This window comes from Helicoverpa armigera, chromosome 10, assembly GCF_030705265.1.
Source record: "Helicoverpa armigera isolate CAAS_96S chromosome 10, ASM3070526v1, whole genome shotgun sequence".
In the NCBI taxonomy this organism is placed as follows: domain Eukaryota; kingdom Metazoa; phylum Arthropoda; class Insecta; order Lepidoptera; family Noctuidae; genus Helicoverpa; species Helicoverpa armigera.
In genome coordinates, this window is record NC_087129.1 from 11,584,131 (window position 1) to 11,600,336 (window position 16,206).

The 16,206-nt window shown below is 33.0% G+C and overlaps 1 protein-coding gene across 3 annotated transcripts in view; it reads left to right on the plus strand.

The window, feature by feature from the left end:
• LOC110371004 (proton-coupled amino acid transporter-like protein CG1139) overlaps nucleotides 1-16,206 on the plus strand; it is a 46,197-nt gene that overhangs the window by 16,740 nt on the left and 13,251 nt on the right. The window contains exons 1-2 of one of the 3 annotated variants that reach the window (XM_064036657.1): nucleotides 7,945-8,080; nucleotides 11,521-11,686. In XM_064036657.1, coding sequence (XP_063892727.1) covers nucleotides 11,625-11,686 — 62 coding nt within the window. In that variant the 5' untranslated portion in view covers nucleotides 7,945-8,080; nucleotides 11,521-11,624. Of the gene's footprint in view, nucleotides 1-7,944; nucleotides 8,081-11,520; nucleotides 11,687-15,203; nucleotides 15,358-16,206 lie in introns of those variants that run through there. The other 2 variants (XM_064036658.1, XM_064036656.1) reach the window with 2 other exon arrangements.

The following is a 16,206-nucleotide window of genomic DNA, read 5'->3' on the forward strand; positions in this document are numbered from 1 at the left end:
ACTGTAGTGGTTGTATAGATAATTGTAGTTTTTATTTAATACCGAAACTTTTTTTAAATAAGAATAGTTAGGCTTTTGACGTGAAATCAGCCCAATAAATCAAGTTTAAAACTTCATGAGGATTTTATTTAAGTAAATCCAAGAGAGACGAGATGGGGAAGCCTTTGCCCAGCAGTGGGCCAATAAAAGCTAAGAAAAAAAAATCCTTATTATTTATCATCACTTTTTTACTCCAGCTCTAACATTCCGTTAGGTTTATAATAGGCATATGAGTACAAATTAGAAGAAATCGCATGTCTTTAACCTAGTTTACAAGCATCATGAAATAATATCCATCAAATAAGAAACAATACCAATAGAAATTTAAATGAGTTTTATATTATTATGTCCCAGTTAATTAAGGAAGCGGACAAGGCCATGATGGTAAACCAATTCCTACCACAAATAAAGGTACCTCACCTTTCCCAATTAGAGGAACGCCACTGTAATTAAAGGCAAGTCAGCTTTCTCCACAAAATTGAAGGTTATTTGTGATTACTCTGGGATTGCAAAATTTTTCATGTTCGTTGGTGTTTGGAATGATTGCCTTTTAGTGAGATCAAGTTGGCATTTCAGATCAAATATTACACCATTATAAAGTAATAAAATTGGGTTCTGAAATCTTATGTGAATGTAGTTGTGTTATAAATGCTGGTGTTATATTATGAAAGGAATGTAAGAACTGGCAAATGGAGAACGTGTTTCAATTTTTTTTCATACATATTTTTATTAAATTTGAGCTATGTTATTATAAAAAAGTTGAACACATGTTTGACACGTGATTAGGTAAAAAAAATGCTTGTCGTTTTTCTGTCAAAAGCCTGTTTAACATTTTTGTAATAACACTGAACTATGTTTATTTATTTAGCTTGTTTTTATTTATATTGAATTATTAGCCTTTCTCCGATCGTGTCGGGTTGCCGTCGCTTCAGATTATAAGAGTGAAGGAAAAAAGAGTGCGAGTGGTATTTTGACCCTTAAATTGTTTAATCAATAAGGTAAAAACCTCCCACGAATAAGATATGAACTTATATATCCCACGATTACAGTCTTAATATCTTATCAATCACGTTTCGTCTCCATTGTACGAAAACGTGGAGATTACAATAAGCCGAAGAAGATCATCTTTGATATTAACATGATCCTTTGTAGATTAGATAACTTGAGATAAAGGTTAGTACCTTCATTCTTACTGTTACAACTTTGACGCAAATAAATGACGATATAATGATAGGTGAGAGAAATAAATATCATCATCTGCCAAGCCTTGAGAAAAATAAACATATATGAGTTGAAAATGGTATGTTAGTCAGTTATAACCGAGATGGCTGAATGAGTTTAAATACGCAGATAGTTCAAACCCAGGAATTTCGTTCATCAAATGTCCTCTCCAGCTGTGGGTGCAACGTGAGGGAGTATCAGACTCTTACTGACTAAAACCCACTATGTTTCTTCTTGAGGCCTTTATATTCCAGAGCCGCGGTAACTCTTTTGAACAATCCCATAACCCTGGCAGGCTACAGTCAACTTCGGAACATCAAATCGGCTAAAACTGTTGTAATGCACCAAAACACATCATAAAGAATAACAATGAAAAATATTTTACCATCAAACACAGGATATAAAAAATATCTCTATCTCTTTATATTTGTTCATCTAATCTAAGTTCACATAGCAATAGTTTTAACACGTCAGTTTAGTTAGAGTACCCGCACACTGCAAATTTTTTGTCGGCCGATTCACGATTTTCTTCCACCAACTGTTGGCCGACTGTTTAGTCTTCAGTGTGCCGATACTCTAACTCTCTTTATATATTTGTTCATATAATCCAAAATTCACATAGCAATGGTTTAACACGTCATCTCGTCAGTTGAAACTGCGGTAGGTATGCGGTTATCAGTTACGTATGGAAGACGTGTGCTGATGGTAATCTCGAACGATTTTAAGAGACAATGACATATAATAATGTAGATAGTAGTTTCTTTATATACAGGTTGTTTGAAAATATTTGTTAAGTTTTTTTTATTGATAGTAAGTAAGAGTGAAATCGCAACAAAACACCAAAAACCAAAGATGAAGATGTATATAACTATCAATTACTAAATTATGAAAAAAAATAAATGCATCACTAAACAAAGTTATAACTTGAGTGATTAGTTTTAACTTGATGTTTAATAGTCGTATTTGCCATGAAAATAAAAGCAATTAAATAATCATAATTGAAGTAAGTACAATAGACATAAAAATTACTAAGTAATAAAGTAAACCTACATTTCCACCAAACAAATACCAATTGGAAATACAATTCGTGAGACCATAAAACCACTAATTGATGCGTAATGAGGAAAATCCTGAAAATCTATCATCGTCATTATTTCCGCGTGATTCAGCATATTATATTACCACAGTTATATTAAAAACTACAGTAAACTGCACATTAGTGGTAACTGTCAATCACCTTTACTCAATAGTACTAAGTACGATTTTCCTATAAAACTTTTACCACTGACCTGAAGTTGACTGTACGTTATTACACTGCAGGCCAATAAAATTAGTTTGAACTTAGAATTCAGTATTTTTTTCATTACCTGCACTATATTTAAAGAAGACATTAAATATTGTTCTGTGGTTATATTTTAATTAATCCGAATTGAAATATAATAAAAAATATAATTTCAAATTAAATTCTTGCAAGAAATAGGGCCACGTAATATTTTTTTATAATAGAATCATTCAACTACATTCTAAAAATAAGTTGCAATTTGAAAGAAGGCCTAAAGGGCCTTGTTTCATTTGTGAATATTATTTTGTTAATCCTATGGGGATTTCTCAGACATCTCATTACATCAGTCCTGACGTAATACTTCGTTGACGCACACAACCCTTACCGAGAAAAAATATGTCAGATCAAAGCAAGTCACGTTATTACAGAAAAACTATAATAAAAAAAATAGGGTACTTAGTGTTTACAACTAAATTAAAAGGTAGCAAAGGTAATGTAACAAAAAATAAAACTTAAGATATGTACATCCGTTTTATTGTCACTTATTAATGATCTCCATTATCTAAACTAAATAATAACCATCATCACACCATCAGGATTTTACTTAGGTTCTTTTTTTGCCCTTAAGTTATGAGAAACATGAGGTCATATAATGCGACGAAAAAAAGGTAGGCCTTTTTAAAACCATGACTCATTTTTAATGGCCCAAAGTGTAAGAACGCTTTTTGGATGGCCTAAGGTGTAAGAATCATTTATTGGTAAAAGAAAAAAAACTGATATTTTTTTTGTTTATTTTAATGAAATTCTTTAACGCGTGTAAATAAAAGAAGTGCTTAGAAAAGCCATAAAATTGGCGAAAAGAAAAGCTATCTGAACTGTATTACGCAAGTCATGTAATGAAGCACGAACCACTAGTAGGTACCTATTTACAAAAAAATATAAGGGTGGTACTACACTTATAAAATATGTAGGTCAAAGTTTCAAAATAAATTGTTTGCAGCCACTTTGATGGTTTTGTTATTCATGTGTTGAAAGTCGATATTTATAGCACGTTTGTTGAAGTCGTAAAATAATCTTAGGGACCTATATTACAATCTATACGTATTATGAAGCTGACGAGTTTGTTTGCTTCAACGCACTTGTCTCAGGAACTATTACAGAAATTAGAAAAATCGTTCACTTTTAGTGCGGGTTCGCGGGAAAAGTTACCTCTGGTACATAAAGGGCTTAAGAAGGAACATGATGAGTTTTAATCAGTAAGTCTGACTCTCTGCACCCACAGCGGGAGGGTCATTAAAATTTTATGATTACGCTAGGCTATTTATCGAGGAAGGCTAGTTTTTAACTGTTAATCCTATATGACGTAGAAGAAAGGTATGAGATAATATTCGATAGCAAAGTGTACCACCACCCTAAGAAACAAAACAAGTTACCTGTCAAATTATCCAGACAACAGTTACGTATTGTTATACGTGTGAGAAGTTCAATAGTAAATGTTTGTAGTTCTTTTGTTTTTACTGCCCTAGTCTAGGTGTTATGACGTTGAGTCCTAGAAGTTATCAGCTTTGAAGGAAAATAAAGATCCGTTTATTTACACCTCATTTTCTTTTTATTGGTAGAGTTTTTAGTGTTAGGTACTAGAATATGTAGGCTTCTTTTGTTGTGTGGTGAGAACATGAGTTATGTTATGTAGGTGCGTAATTTTCTCGTAAACAAAAAAGTATCAAATAGAAAAAAAAAAAACAGTTTGAAAACGTGGATAGAATTTCAGAAAAAATATACTGTGAACGAAGTATTTGATTAAACCTGAACAATACAAAGCGTCCATCAAATTAGAAGTACCTATGAATAAATCTCGAAAATATAATGTTCAACATTCTTTAATATCTTAAACATTGTTTAATATAGAAAAATCCAATAACTTGTTTAGCTTCCCTGTGAATAGTAATGACTACACAATTTTCTTTTCAGAAACTAAATAACAAAAGAAATTGTCGCTTAGTTATTGTTAAAAAAATTTAGTAAAGAACACTGTTTTTTCACAAGATTTTAAAACGAATATTGACAAATATTGTTTGCAAATCAAAATGAATAAATTATTGTGAATTCAGCTGTGATTGACCTCAGTTAACAACTTTACTAAACTACAACTATAAGTTTCTAGTTACGCGATAGGAATTTGAAACTAAACAACCTATTATTATCACACAACCTTTTATTTAATTTAATATTAGCCATTATGAAAAACTTACACTCTCACGGCAAAATTGTCATTAGGTATTACACATACACGACATATATACCAGTATAAAATCAACAAAAAATGACGTACAATGATTTTAAATAGAGGTAATCATGAGTGATAGACAAGATGGGTATAAAAACACTTAACCAGATATAATAATATTGACACTTATAAAACTATAGAAAAAACTACATTGATGACTCATGAATGAACACTGTAGTAGTTTTTATACAACTTAATTATTTCAATTCTATGGAAGTAATATTATGTGCTTCATTAGTTTTGGTATTTCCACATGAGAGCATGGATTGACCTAACTTAATATCAAAACCAGGTTTTTTTGCGGGAAATCTCAAAATACGTCACTGGTTTTGAAAAAGAGATTTTAAAGAAAAAAAGGTTTTGTTGATAGATTTAAAAGCTGAATCCTTTGGTTGAGATAACTCATGTTTTAAGTAAACGGCAATCAGTATAGTGAATTATCACTCCTTACATGATTTTAATACTAAGTTTTGAGCACCGTTTGTCTGTTTGTTTGTGTAAAACAACTTTTATGCGGTTGTTATCAATAGATGGAGTAATTCCTGAGAAAGATTTAACCAGTCTTCGTAAAGGGAAGATAATTTAGCGATTTGCTTCCAATTTTTTCATATTCTTAGAGAATAGAGCTATCTCAGAATTCATGAAGGTGTTTCGACAGATTCTGTGACGTCACACTTTTTAATGGAAGCCAGCAGGTCAGTTCCTAATTAATATTTAATACTTTAAACTAGAATTAATATTGTGATATTAATATAAGAAATCCTTATTAATATTTATTGATTGAAACTAGAATTAATTTACCTTTTTTAGATTTACTTGATAAATCATAAAACTGTTACTGTAAACCGTATATCAATATACTCGTAGGCGACGAATATAATTATAATTACATAATGAAGTAATTAATATACAATAGTGATTTTCAATCTCCATTAACGTCGTGTCTATGAAATATGTAACTGATCTGTTACTTGGACTCGTTTTATTATAAATGATTTCCGTTTTCTTCTTTTAGTACCTATGTATAATTATAGCGTGTTTTAAAACATTTGACCAAAGGTCCAACAACAAATTTATTGAATTTGAATTTCGCTCAAACTAACTCTTCTAACTTAATAATCCAATCAGTACGTAATGTCATTGGTCCACTACATGTAATAATGCTGGTAAGTCCAGCCCCCTCTGACTTGAAGCGTATTGTGAAACGGACAACATTTGAACACAATATAATATGTATTACCAAGGTAAAATTAAATCTAGACACACGGCAGTGTGTCCGCCAAGTTCGAGCAAAAAAAGCGACACACCGGCCGTGGGTTATATTACACGAACCATTTCGCGCCAAATTCGACCCCCCTGTAACTCAAAATCTATTTTATTTACGCATATCAAATTTCTAGTATCTGTTGAGACCCCCTCACTTATCTAATATACAAAATTTCATTAATATACCTATTGTAGTTCTTGAGATATTGACTTCAGAAAATCGCTATTTTTACTATACACTCACTGACTGACTGATTCACTAACTCACTCATCAAAAACCTAGACCACTTTCAATGGTCGTATTGACTTGAAATTTGGCATGGAGGTAGGTCTTTATGTCAAGGTAAAGGAAAAAATCTGAAAATGGCCAAGTGTGAGTCGGTTTCAAAATAATGAAGGTGTTTTATACCCGGTGTAAATTTATACCCCTAAGGAACTAAAACGAACTAAATTTATCTATATTTATATAATATATCTTCGAATGGTACAAAGGTTTGTATTTAGTCAAAGTAGAGTAAAAATCTGAAAACGGCCAAGTGTGAATCACTTTCGAAAATAACGAATGTGTAACTTTGATCCACGAAAATAATATATGATAACATGTCATATCAGTCAGTTGGTAAATCTAGTCCATTTAGTTAATCGTGTTCATTTCTTTGTAAGAAACATAGTGCATATTAAAAAATCTAAAAGATAGTATAAATGAGACATTTCTTTAACTAACTTCATCATAAGAAAAAAATAAAATAAACAACCTTACAAAAATAAATGAAATCCCACCCAAAACAAAAATGTGAAAGACTGCCAAGTTCGATAATATGGGAATGCTTCGCCTATAAAAGAAGTGAGATCTGAATAAGTACCAAGTTCCATACACATACCTCAGTTAAAAATAGTTACTTTTTAATGATGTTACTTGGCAAGTTTTAATAGAAAATTAAATACTTGATTCATTGCGTTTAGTAGGTTTATAACAAGGTGTGTGAAAACTTGCCAAGTAACATCATGAAAAAGTAACTATTTTTAACTGAGGTATGTATATGGAACTTGGTACTTATTCAGATCTCACTTCTTTTATAGGCGAAGCATTCCCATATTATCGAACTTGGCAGTCTTTCACATTTTTGTTTTGGGTGGTAGAACATACGGTCAGAAACTTGTCAAGCGATTCGAAAATACTTACCTTGTATAATTATGGTAACCCTTATATATATAGATTTGTCCATGAAGCAATTTTTCTGAATCACGCAAACTTTAAAAGGACAATATATCGGGATTGTTATGTAGAAGTAAAAGTATTTTTCGGTATTTTGCCACTTCCTCTTCCTTTAATCCACCCAGATCTTGACAGACATCGGTGAATTCTCTAATCTAGCCTGTCTAGTTTGGGTCTCTCGCCAACTACTTTTATTTTATCAGAGAGAGGCGTCAACGGCCTGGTGGCAGATTAAAAATACGGGCACGAAAAAATTGAAGTCTAAATAAATTTTTTAGGTGTAGAATCAATTTACATAATTATTATTTTCTTTCTGTTCAAGAATCTTTAGGCCTTGCAAAAAGATCATACATTTTTCAAATCTGTTTAAAAACCGGCTTCGTTAGTCAAAAATCTGGCAGTAGTCTTTATTATATAGTAGTATTCTTTATATATTTTTTAAGCTAGCCGTTTTCCGCGCTTTCACCCGCGTCCCGTGGAAATTACTGCCAAAGGCGACAAAAGAATATAGTCTGCTTCACCCGGGGATACAGCAGCTTCCCAAAAGTGAAAGAATTTTTCAAATTAGTTCAGTAGTTTCGGAGCCTTACAAGCAAAGAGATTTTTCCTCTTCAAAACACGCTGTATATCTGTCTCGGTGTTCATAGGACGTTGATTACTAGTCGAAGGTACTCGTGTCTTAGCAATAAAGTGGCATACACGTTAGTGATAAGCGCATCTTTATGATAACTCTGTGTAAATATTCACATATCTGGTGGCACAATTGGAGGTGAGTTTTAATTGTTTTTCAACCGCCTTTCAAAAAAAGAGGTTCGCGGACGTTTTTATACAATAATATAGTTTGCTTGATGTACCTACACGCGAGTGTTAAAGTGACGGGATAAAATAGTAATAGTTGTACGCGATAAAGTTGATTGCAAGATGAATTTTGTTACGTTTCTAAGGCAATGGTCGGATCACCAAATCCCTGATTTACTTGTTTGTGTAAAACTGTGGTTTAACTACGAGGTTTCGGTGAGAAATTCATTTATTTGATAAAGATACGCGTCCTTTTGGGTGCCTAAGCAGAAATTCTGAAAGTCACTGTTATTGAGCGGTTATACATCAAAGTAATATACGGCTACTTTTAACCGGGCAAAATAAAATATGACGCTTTAATGATTTGAACTCGATATAAATAATGTAAATTGACATGTTTATTTACAACTCAATAATTATCAGTCAGTTTACATTTAATTAATATTTGAATTAATAGCCACACGTGCCTCATTATACCGTAAACACGATATCTCATTAACATTGAATTGGCTATATTAAGTACTTTCTCACATACATTGTTATGAAGTGCTTACATACATCATCTATTCTAGTAAATAAATCATTTTGTTTCTTATACAAAGTCATTTTCGCAGGCGCAAAATTGGGTTAAAGCGCCCGGAAAATGATCATCATTAAGTTTTTTCTTCTATAATATGATTATTGTTGGTTGAACACTGACAACTTTTTGAACGCACTAGTCTATGAAAAACTCTATTAGTGTCAGATAGGTCATGAAAGTCTATAGGCAATGCCAGGACTATATCTTTAATCCAATACACGAAATAATTCCGAAACACGGGTAAGCTAACGTATAATAATAATATGGGGAATCATCAAATGACCTCTCCCGCTGTTGGCTAGCAGCGTGAGGGAGTATCAGTCTCTTACTGACTAAAACCCACTTTCTTCTTCAGCCCTTTACCAGGGCCACAATAACTCTTTCGAACAATCCCACAGTCCCGGCTTCAACAAAGACCTGTCCTAAAAAATGTTATGCCATAAGAATATTATATCACAGTAAACAGATTTTGTCATAACGCGAAACAATTTACTCTAATGTAGCGTAATACACATGACTGCCTATTCAATTAAGCTAAGCACATAATAATCATTAAATGAGCACATTAACACGATTGAAATATAAATTATTTCCATTATTTTAATGGATTCCGACTTTAATACGGATGATCTATTTAATAATGTTTTGTATTTTACACAGGGAACTAATAATTTAATGCCTTTTGTTTAACATTAGCTTTAAAAACTCAGTTAAATGATAAAAAATATTAGGATACACTCGTGTATCACAGAGTATGTTAATGTCGGTCCTGCGCCTGATCTCTCTCCGGTCGTGTCGGATTGCCGTCCCATCGGGCTATGAGGAAGGAATAGCGAGTGCACCTGTGTCTGCGCAAATGCTTGTGCACTATAATATGTCCTGCGCAGCCGGCTTATCTGCTTATACGAAAACAGCTGCCGTGGCCGAAATCGGTCTGGATGCCATTATTGATAGTTAAATAAAAGCTTTATATCAACAGCCAAATTGAAAGTTTCAAGGTAAAATGAAATTAACTAGCAAACTGATTGATTTCATAATATTCTGTTTATGGGTCAATGTCGTATATAAACCGCAATATTTATTAAATTGTTCTGAAAATACCCATGGGACCTAGTTTTATAACTATTAAAGCCAAGCTATCCAATTGTTATATATAAAAAAACCTCTTTTAATATCTATTAGTTTAAAACTCAATAGGTACTCCGGACTGCCTGCCTTAACAACTATCTACAATACATTTGCTGGAGGTAGATATAACACGACTATCATGCATTAATTCAATTCAGATTCAAACCACAACATGCACTCGTCATTGATTTGAAAGATTCTTCAATCATTACGGAACTACGGATTTACCGATAAAGTAACAAAGTCATTCATGTATTGTATAGTTCACAATAAGTTACCATCATCAATAGTATTACAGTACTGTGGTAGATGTGTCATTTCAGTGTGTTTGCGAGGAGTACTTTTAAATAACTGTAGCGAACTCCGGTAATAATCACACAAAGGGTTCCCCGCCCTCATGTTTGTTATATAGGAGCCCCATAAAATGTTTAGGTACCTTTTTATTCGCGTTTTCAGTATTTGCTGTTATAGCGTCATCATCTGTGAAAATGTCAAATGTTTAATATCACTTATCACGTTTTATGAGACAAACAGGCAGACGGTAAGATAGCGAAGTCTTAGTAATAGGGTCCCGTTTCTAACATTGAGTACGGAACCCATCATCATTGTCCAGCAGTGGACGTCTTTCGACGGAACCCTATACTTTAGTAGGACTACATTAATAAGAATAGGTCTCCGTATTTCCATTCAGGCTAGTTTACTTTGAAAGTTTAAAAAAGTTTCAGGTTTTCTTTACCATTCAGATTTTTACCTGACTTGACAGACAATGCCTAAGTATCTACAATAAACTTTGTCACAAAATGTCTAGGAATAAGAAAGTAATTTCCATTTTTGGCAGAATTTCCATTTTTCCGAGCGACTTTGCCAACTTTTCATGACCTGAAAAGTTTTTGCTGACAGCATTGAAATTTGATTGTGAAAAGGGAACGACGAAAGGAAATACCTACAAGTATAATGTAGATAGATAAATATGTGAATTACATCACATCACACGATAGGTCGTGAGTGTAAATGGACCACGAAAATCCTTTCCTACTTCAATAAAATCGGTTCACCCAAACGTAAGATAATCGCGCACAAACATACAGAGACAGTCTAATAGAGAACCGCCTTTTCTTAAGCCGGTAAAAAATGGACTACTGCCGCTATCTTTCAGGTCACCACACAACATGTGGAGTGCAATAAAGCATTGAAGTATTGATAAACAGGTCAATAAGTTAATTATTAGTCCTAACCTCTGAAAACTGCATCTAAATATAATTTTCAGGCTTGGATATTGTATGTTTGTTTAAATATGTTCATAATCATTCATAGAAACTAGCTAATCATTATTTAACTAATTAATACAACAAAGATATTATTTTTATCTAAATTGCTGATAACATCTACGTAATTTTGGAAGTATATTCACGTTTTCGGTAGCTATTTCATCATGTCACTTCAACACACCAGTTGTCAAATATTTACATATTTTTACAACTTTTTTTATTTGTTTTCTGTATGTGAACTACTTGAAACAAATATCTTTATCTTACCAATGAATTTTTCATAAAAAAGAATATCGTTTCAATTTATTGGTAGACAATTTGTCCATAGCAAAATACTTGGGACCTTGCATTGTTCAAGAGCATTTATACCAACCTCTTTTACCCACTTCCTCAAAAAACGAATCCAATTATAAATCACCTTATTCCTTCTTACAGGTAACCCTTGGCAATGGATGGATGACCAACATTCGACACCTTACAACTACAACAGATATTGAACCTTCAACATTACGACATACGGCTCAATTTGCACCGGCACAATGGAGAAAACCATACCTTCAGCTCCATCTATTCACAGTCTTTCGGACAACTATAGTTCAAAGTGAGTGACATTATTACTGATCACGTTTTTAAGGCTATTAAAAATCAAGGTCGCTTTGTAGAGCACGTGTGTAGCAAAAACATGGATTACGAATTAATTAATGTTGGTATGTATTTGAGGTCAATGAACTCAATTTATATGACACTCAATTAAGATAGTTAGATAATTTTTATTCTTGTGACTGCTCCATTGGTCTAGCAATCGCTAAACCCAATACTTAGTGTTCACTTTCCGAGTCAGACCGAAAACACTTTTTGGGTCAAAGAACCTTTTGTGATGCAGTTTTGAGGGAAACCAGAGTAAACCTACAACCAAAGGTCGTAAAATGATATTTCATTAAAATCCTTACTAATCCTTACTAATAGTGAGTTTGTTTGTTTGTTTGTTTGTTCCGCTTTCACGCCGTAACTACTGAACCGATTGCTTTGAAATTTTGCAGACGTAAAGTTAGAAGTCCGGATTAAATAATAGGGTACTTTTTATCCCGAAAAAAATAGATATTCCCGAGCGAAAACAAAAATATTGTTTGCTTGATGGATGGATTGTAGATGGCGCTGTGTGTCGTTTAAAACAAGGTAATATATTGCAAACGAATATAAACATGTAAATTTAGAAGCTAAATGATACGATAATTAATCCCTATGCTTTATGTAGCGTGTTCCCGGGTTTCCAGTGCCCAAAATCTGCATGTTTTTGCTCCACAAGGGAAAACGTATAATATAGTGTACCATTCAGTTTTGGTTTAACAACTAATCGTATCCAGCGTTACATCGCGCTTCTTAGATTTTTCCGTGGGAATGAGAAGTTTTCTTATAGTTGTGATTTACACCGCAGTATAACCGAATTCCACGCGGGCGAAGCCGCGGGCGGAAAGCTAGTCTGAAAATAAACCTCATTTCAATTCTCTCCTTTCACTATAATCTTGATCTAGATCTTTCGTCTATGGTGTAGACTTCTTTCAGACCACTGACCTCTATATAGAGGTCAGTGTTTCAGACAGAAATGTCATAGGGCCCTGTCACAAATGGTCACAAAACCAGTCAAAATTGTTTGAATGTATGGAAATCCCGTACCTATGGTTGTCTAAAGAAACCTTAAAATTTTAGCTATCAACAGATATACAAGTAAGATCATTTATTTTTCATTCATCATTCATCATTCATTCACGACTATGTTGAGGTCAGCCGAGTTAACCGCAGCAGAGCCAGTCTAACTGGATGCAGCTGAGTCACATTGTTTATTTTCAGGAAAATAGAAAAACCTTTAGGTGTCGAACTTCGATACATTCCTAAAACTAATCAAATCTATAGTATCCTGTTGTTTTACCAACTCTTAAAGACAAGCCGCAATTATTTAATTTTATTTTCGTAAGGAATAAAATCACTCTGTGAGATTTTTACACACGTGGACAAATATTATTATCCATTGTTTTCTATTCACAATAGATTTGTTTCGTTCGTTGTCGTCTCGTCTACATTTAGAGTGACATCGAGTGCCGTCCAAACTGGTGTTTATAATGTTATTTATTGAATTGTTTACTAACTGATAAATTATCTTTTAAAAGGAGACACGTTTTCTAGCCTCTAATCACTCCCTCATTCACTTATAGTACATTGATCATCATACTTTTATGATCTTGTACCAATTTTGTATTCCACCCAATTTTATTCATCCATCGTTTCTTTGGACGTCATTTTCCTCTATACTCGTTACTATGTCCTACAGTTACACTTACCCTAAGTAAATATATCATGACCTTATCGAAGCTTCAAAATACCTTGATTTGCTAAAAGGTGAATGAAGGTATTTTAAGATATTTTTATCATTTCCGTATTACCAAATCAAAAATGCAGACACCCAAATAACTTTCGCATTAAAAGCAAAAGCAAGGATACAATAAAATATAGAAGGTTAGTAGACCAGGGTCAACTTATGTCAGCGAAACAGATTGAACTCAGTTGACTCGTTTAATTTGCACGCCAGTGTACAGCTGACGGGCTTATTGTTGTCTAATCATTTTGTTTCGTGTTTACATTGGTTTATTTTGATTGTCTGTCTGTTTGCTCGTCTGTTCGTCTGATTTACCGAATTTTATAGGGCATTGTTGTACTGCAGCGGTAACTAATGAACTTGTATTGATGTAAGCTGTAAACTACTATATAAACATTATGTAGTTCCCGTAATTTCTGCCGTGTCCTAAGAGAACTACATTACTTATCCAAAGATGTCCATCCTAAAGTTGTCTGGAAGAGATCGCTCTTAGCACTATATCTTCATACTATGTTAAGTGCTGAGATCAAAAAATTGGTGTACCTACTTAACAAAGCATATATGTATCTATCTTTGTGAAAAGCTACGATTGCCCTTCTAAGCCATAGCAAGCCAATTGAACAAAGAATAATATTTATGAACAGAAACGACATTACCAGCAACGATGCATAATTCTAATTCTTGCATAATTACTCCGCCGTCATATCGGCATTTTTACGCAGAATTTATCATAATATAAACCTTAGATATCCACGTGAATCTATTTTCCATTCTAAACTATGTAAAGAATATTAATTACAAAAATTATAACAAGTTTGATGCAATCAAACAAGTTTCTGAACTCTTAACTTAAATTGATAGAAATTGTTTGCATAGTTCTAAAAGTTTTATAGACAGTGATATATTACCTTAATGTATGTATGTATACTATAGTTTAGATTTTAAGACTGATGATGATAATAGTTTGTTTCACATTTTTGTTACAATTGGCTGCAATTGCCCATTATTAAGAAAACTGACAGTAACGAAGCACCACATTGAGAGCAGAGATTGGAACATAAATTTAAATAGAAAAATATAACAAAAAATACCTCTGTCTGAAAGCAGATTTTTCAAATAAAAAAGCAACATTTCGAAAACACCATTTCAACAGCTTAATAAAAAAACAGATTGCAATTTCTGATCTGATTCACTAAAGTAAACAAAAATAAAAACGTGATTGCAAAGCTATTTGAAATTTAATATCAAACGCAACTCGATCCGTTGAAATTGAAATGTACGATCCAATATATTTGATGCGTTAGCATTTCGGCAAGGATAGGTTTGTCTTGAATTATATTCAAAGCTTTTGAAGCTACCATCGTTTTGATAATACTTTTGATATTTTTCAAGGCTTTTTTGCCAATTGAGTAAAATCTACAATTTGATTTAGGCAAACTTTATGATCTATGCTCATGCTTTCGCAAAAGAAAAGTATTTGCTTAGCAATTGGACTAAGAATAGCGTGATGATCAAAATGCAATACAGCTGTAGTCTAGAAGTCAGGAAAACCAAAACACTATAGGTACAGAATAATGTTATGCAAGAAAGTATGTGTTAAAACACCATTAATAAGAAAGCACCATACAAAGACATAATAGAATCAATGAATAACGCCTTCGATTGCATGATGCAATGGCAAATAAGTATTTCATCAACTACTCTTGACGCCTGAACATTGGGGTTAAGCGAGACAATAAGATTCCTGTCAATACATTAACTACCTAATATATTGTGCGGGTTATAATCGAGAGGAGAACGCTGAGTTGACGAGAACGTTCAGATATGTCAACCCGATATGGTCGTGCATTGAAAATGTTTGGTGATGTTTGTGAACAAATCACTGCTTTTTGTGGGCTGGGGTAAGCATTTGACTGGTTTACTCTACATTGGCCGTTTGGACCCAATGTTGGTTGGTTTGGCCAATATACCTACTGGATGTTGTTTCCAGTAGTTGGTACTTGTGTTGTTGTTTTGTTATAATAATTGACCTTTTGTGTTGTGTATGTAGCCTTGTTTTCCAGCCTTCATAGATGTCGTTGACATTGAAAGCTTTTTTTTCAGCGTGTTAATTTTTTCAGGATCATGTGTTTGTCCTAAAGTGTTGATTACATAATTATTTTTACTGTGTAATAGGATTCAGATATCTTGAAAGGTTAACAATCCAATTATTTCCAAATTTTTGACCTTTGACCTTGCCCCAAAGGTCAAGGGTTTGAATTCCTTCAATTAAGATTATATTTTATTGCTACCTCCGATATCAATATCTCAATCTCTTGTGATGGATATTCTAAGCGAGAAATATTATCTATCTCAATTTACTATAGCTTTTCAACAGTAGGAAGAGGAATTAAGGATCCAAAATTCAGTTTGCTTTGTCTAATCGCTCTTATTGCCCTTTTCAGTTTACGTTTGTTGTGAAAACTATGCCTTATGTAATGGTTTGTTTTGTGTGTGTGTGTTTACAAACATACACAAGTACAATACACATCGGCGTATTGAATCATTACAGTACAATTTCAATTTCTATGCCATGTGTTATTTGACCTTGAACACTCTTATAATATTTTTTCCGACTTCTGCACATCGTATTTGGAAGAATTGTTTTTTATTTTTTGTTAATTTCTGATTTGATACATTTAATTATTTTAACCTTTACATAATATTTAAGTATTTAAGTAAATTGCCGTTATAAAGATAATCTTAATGCC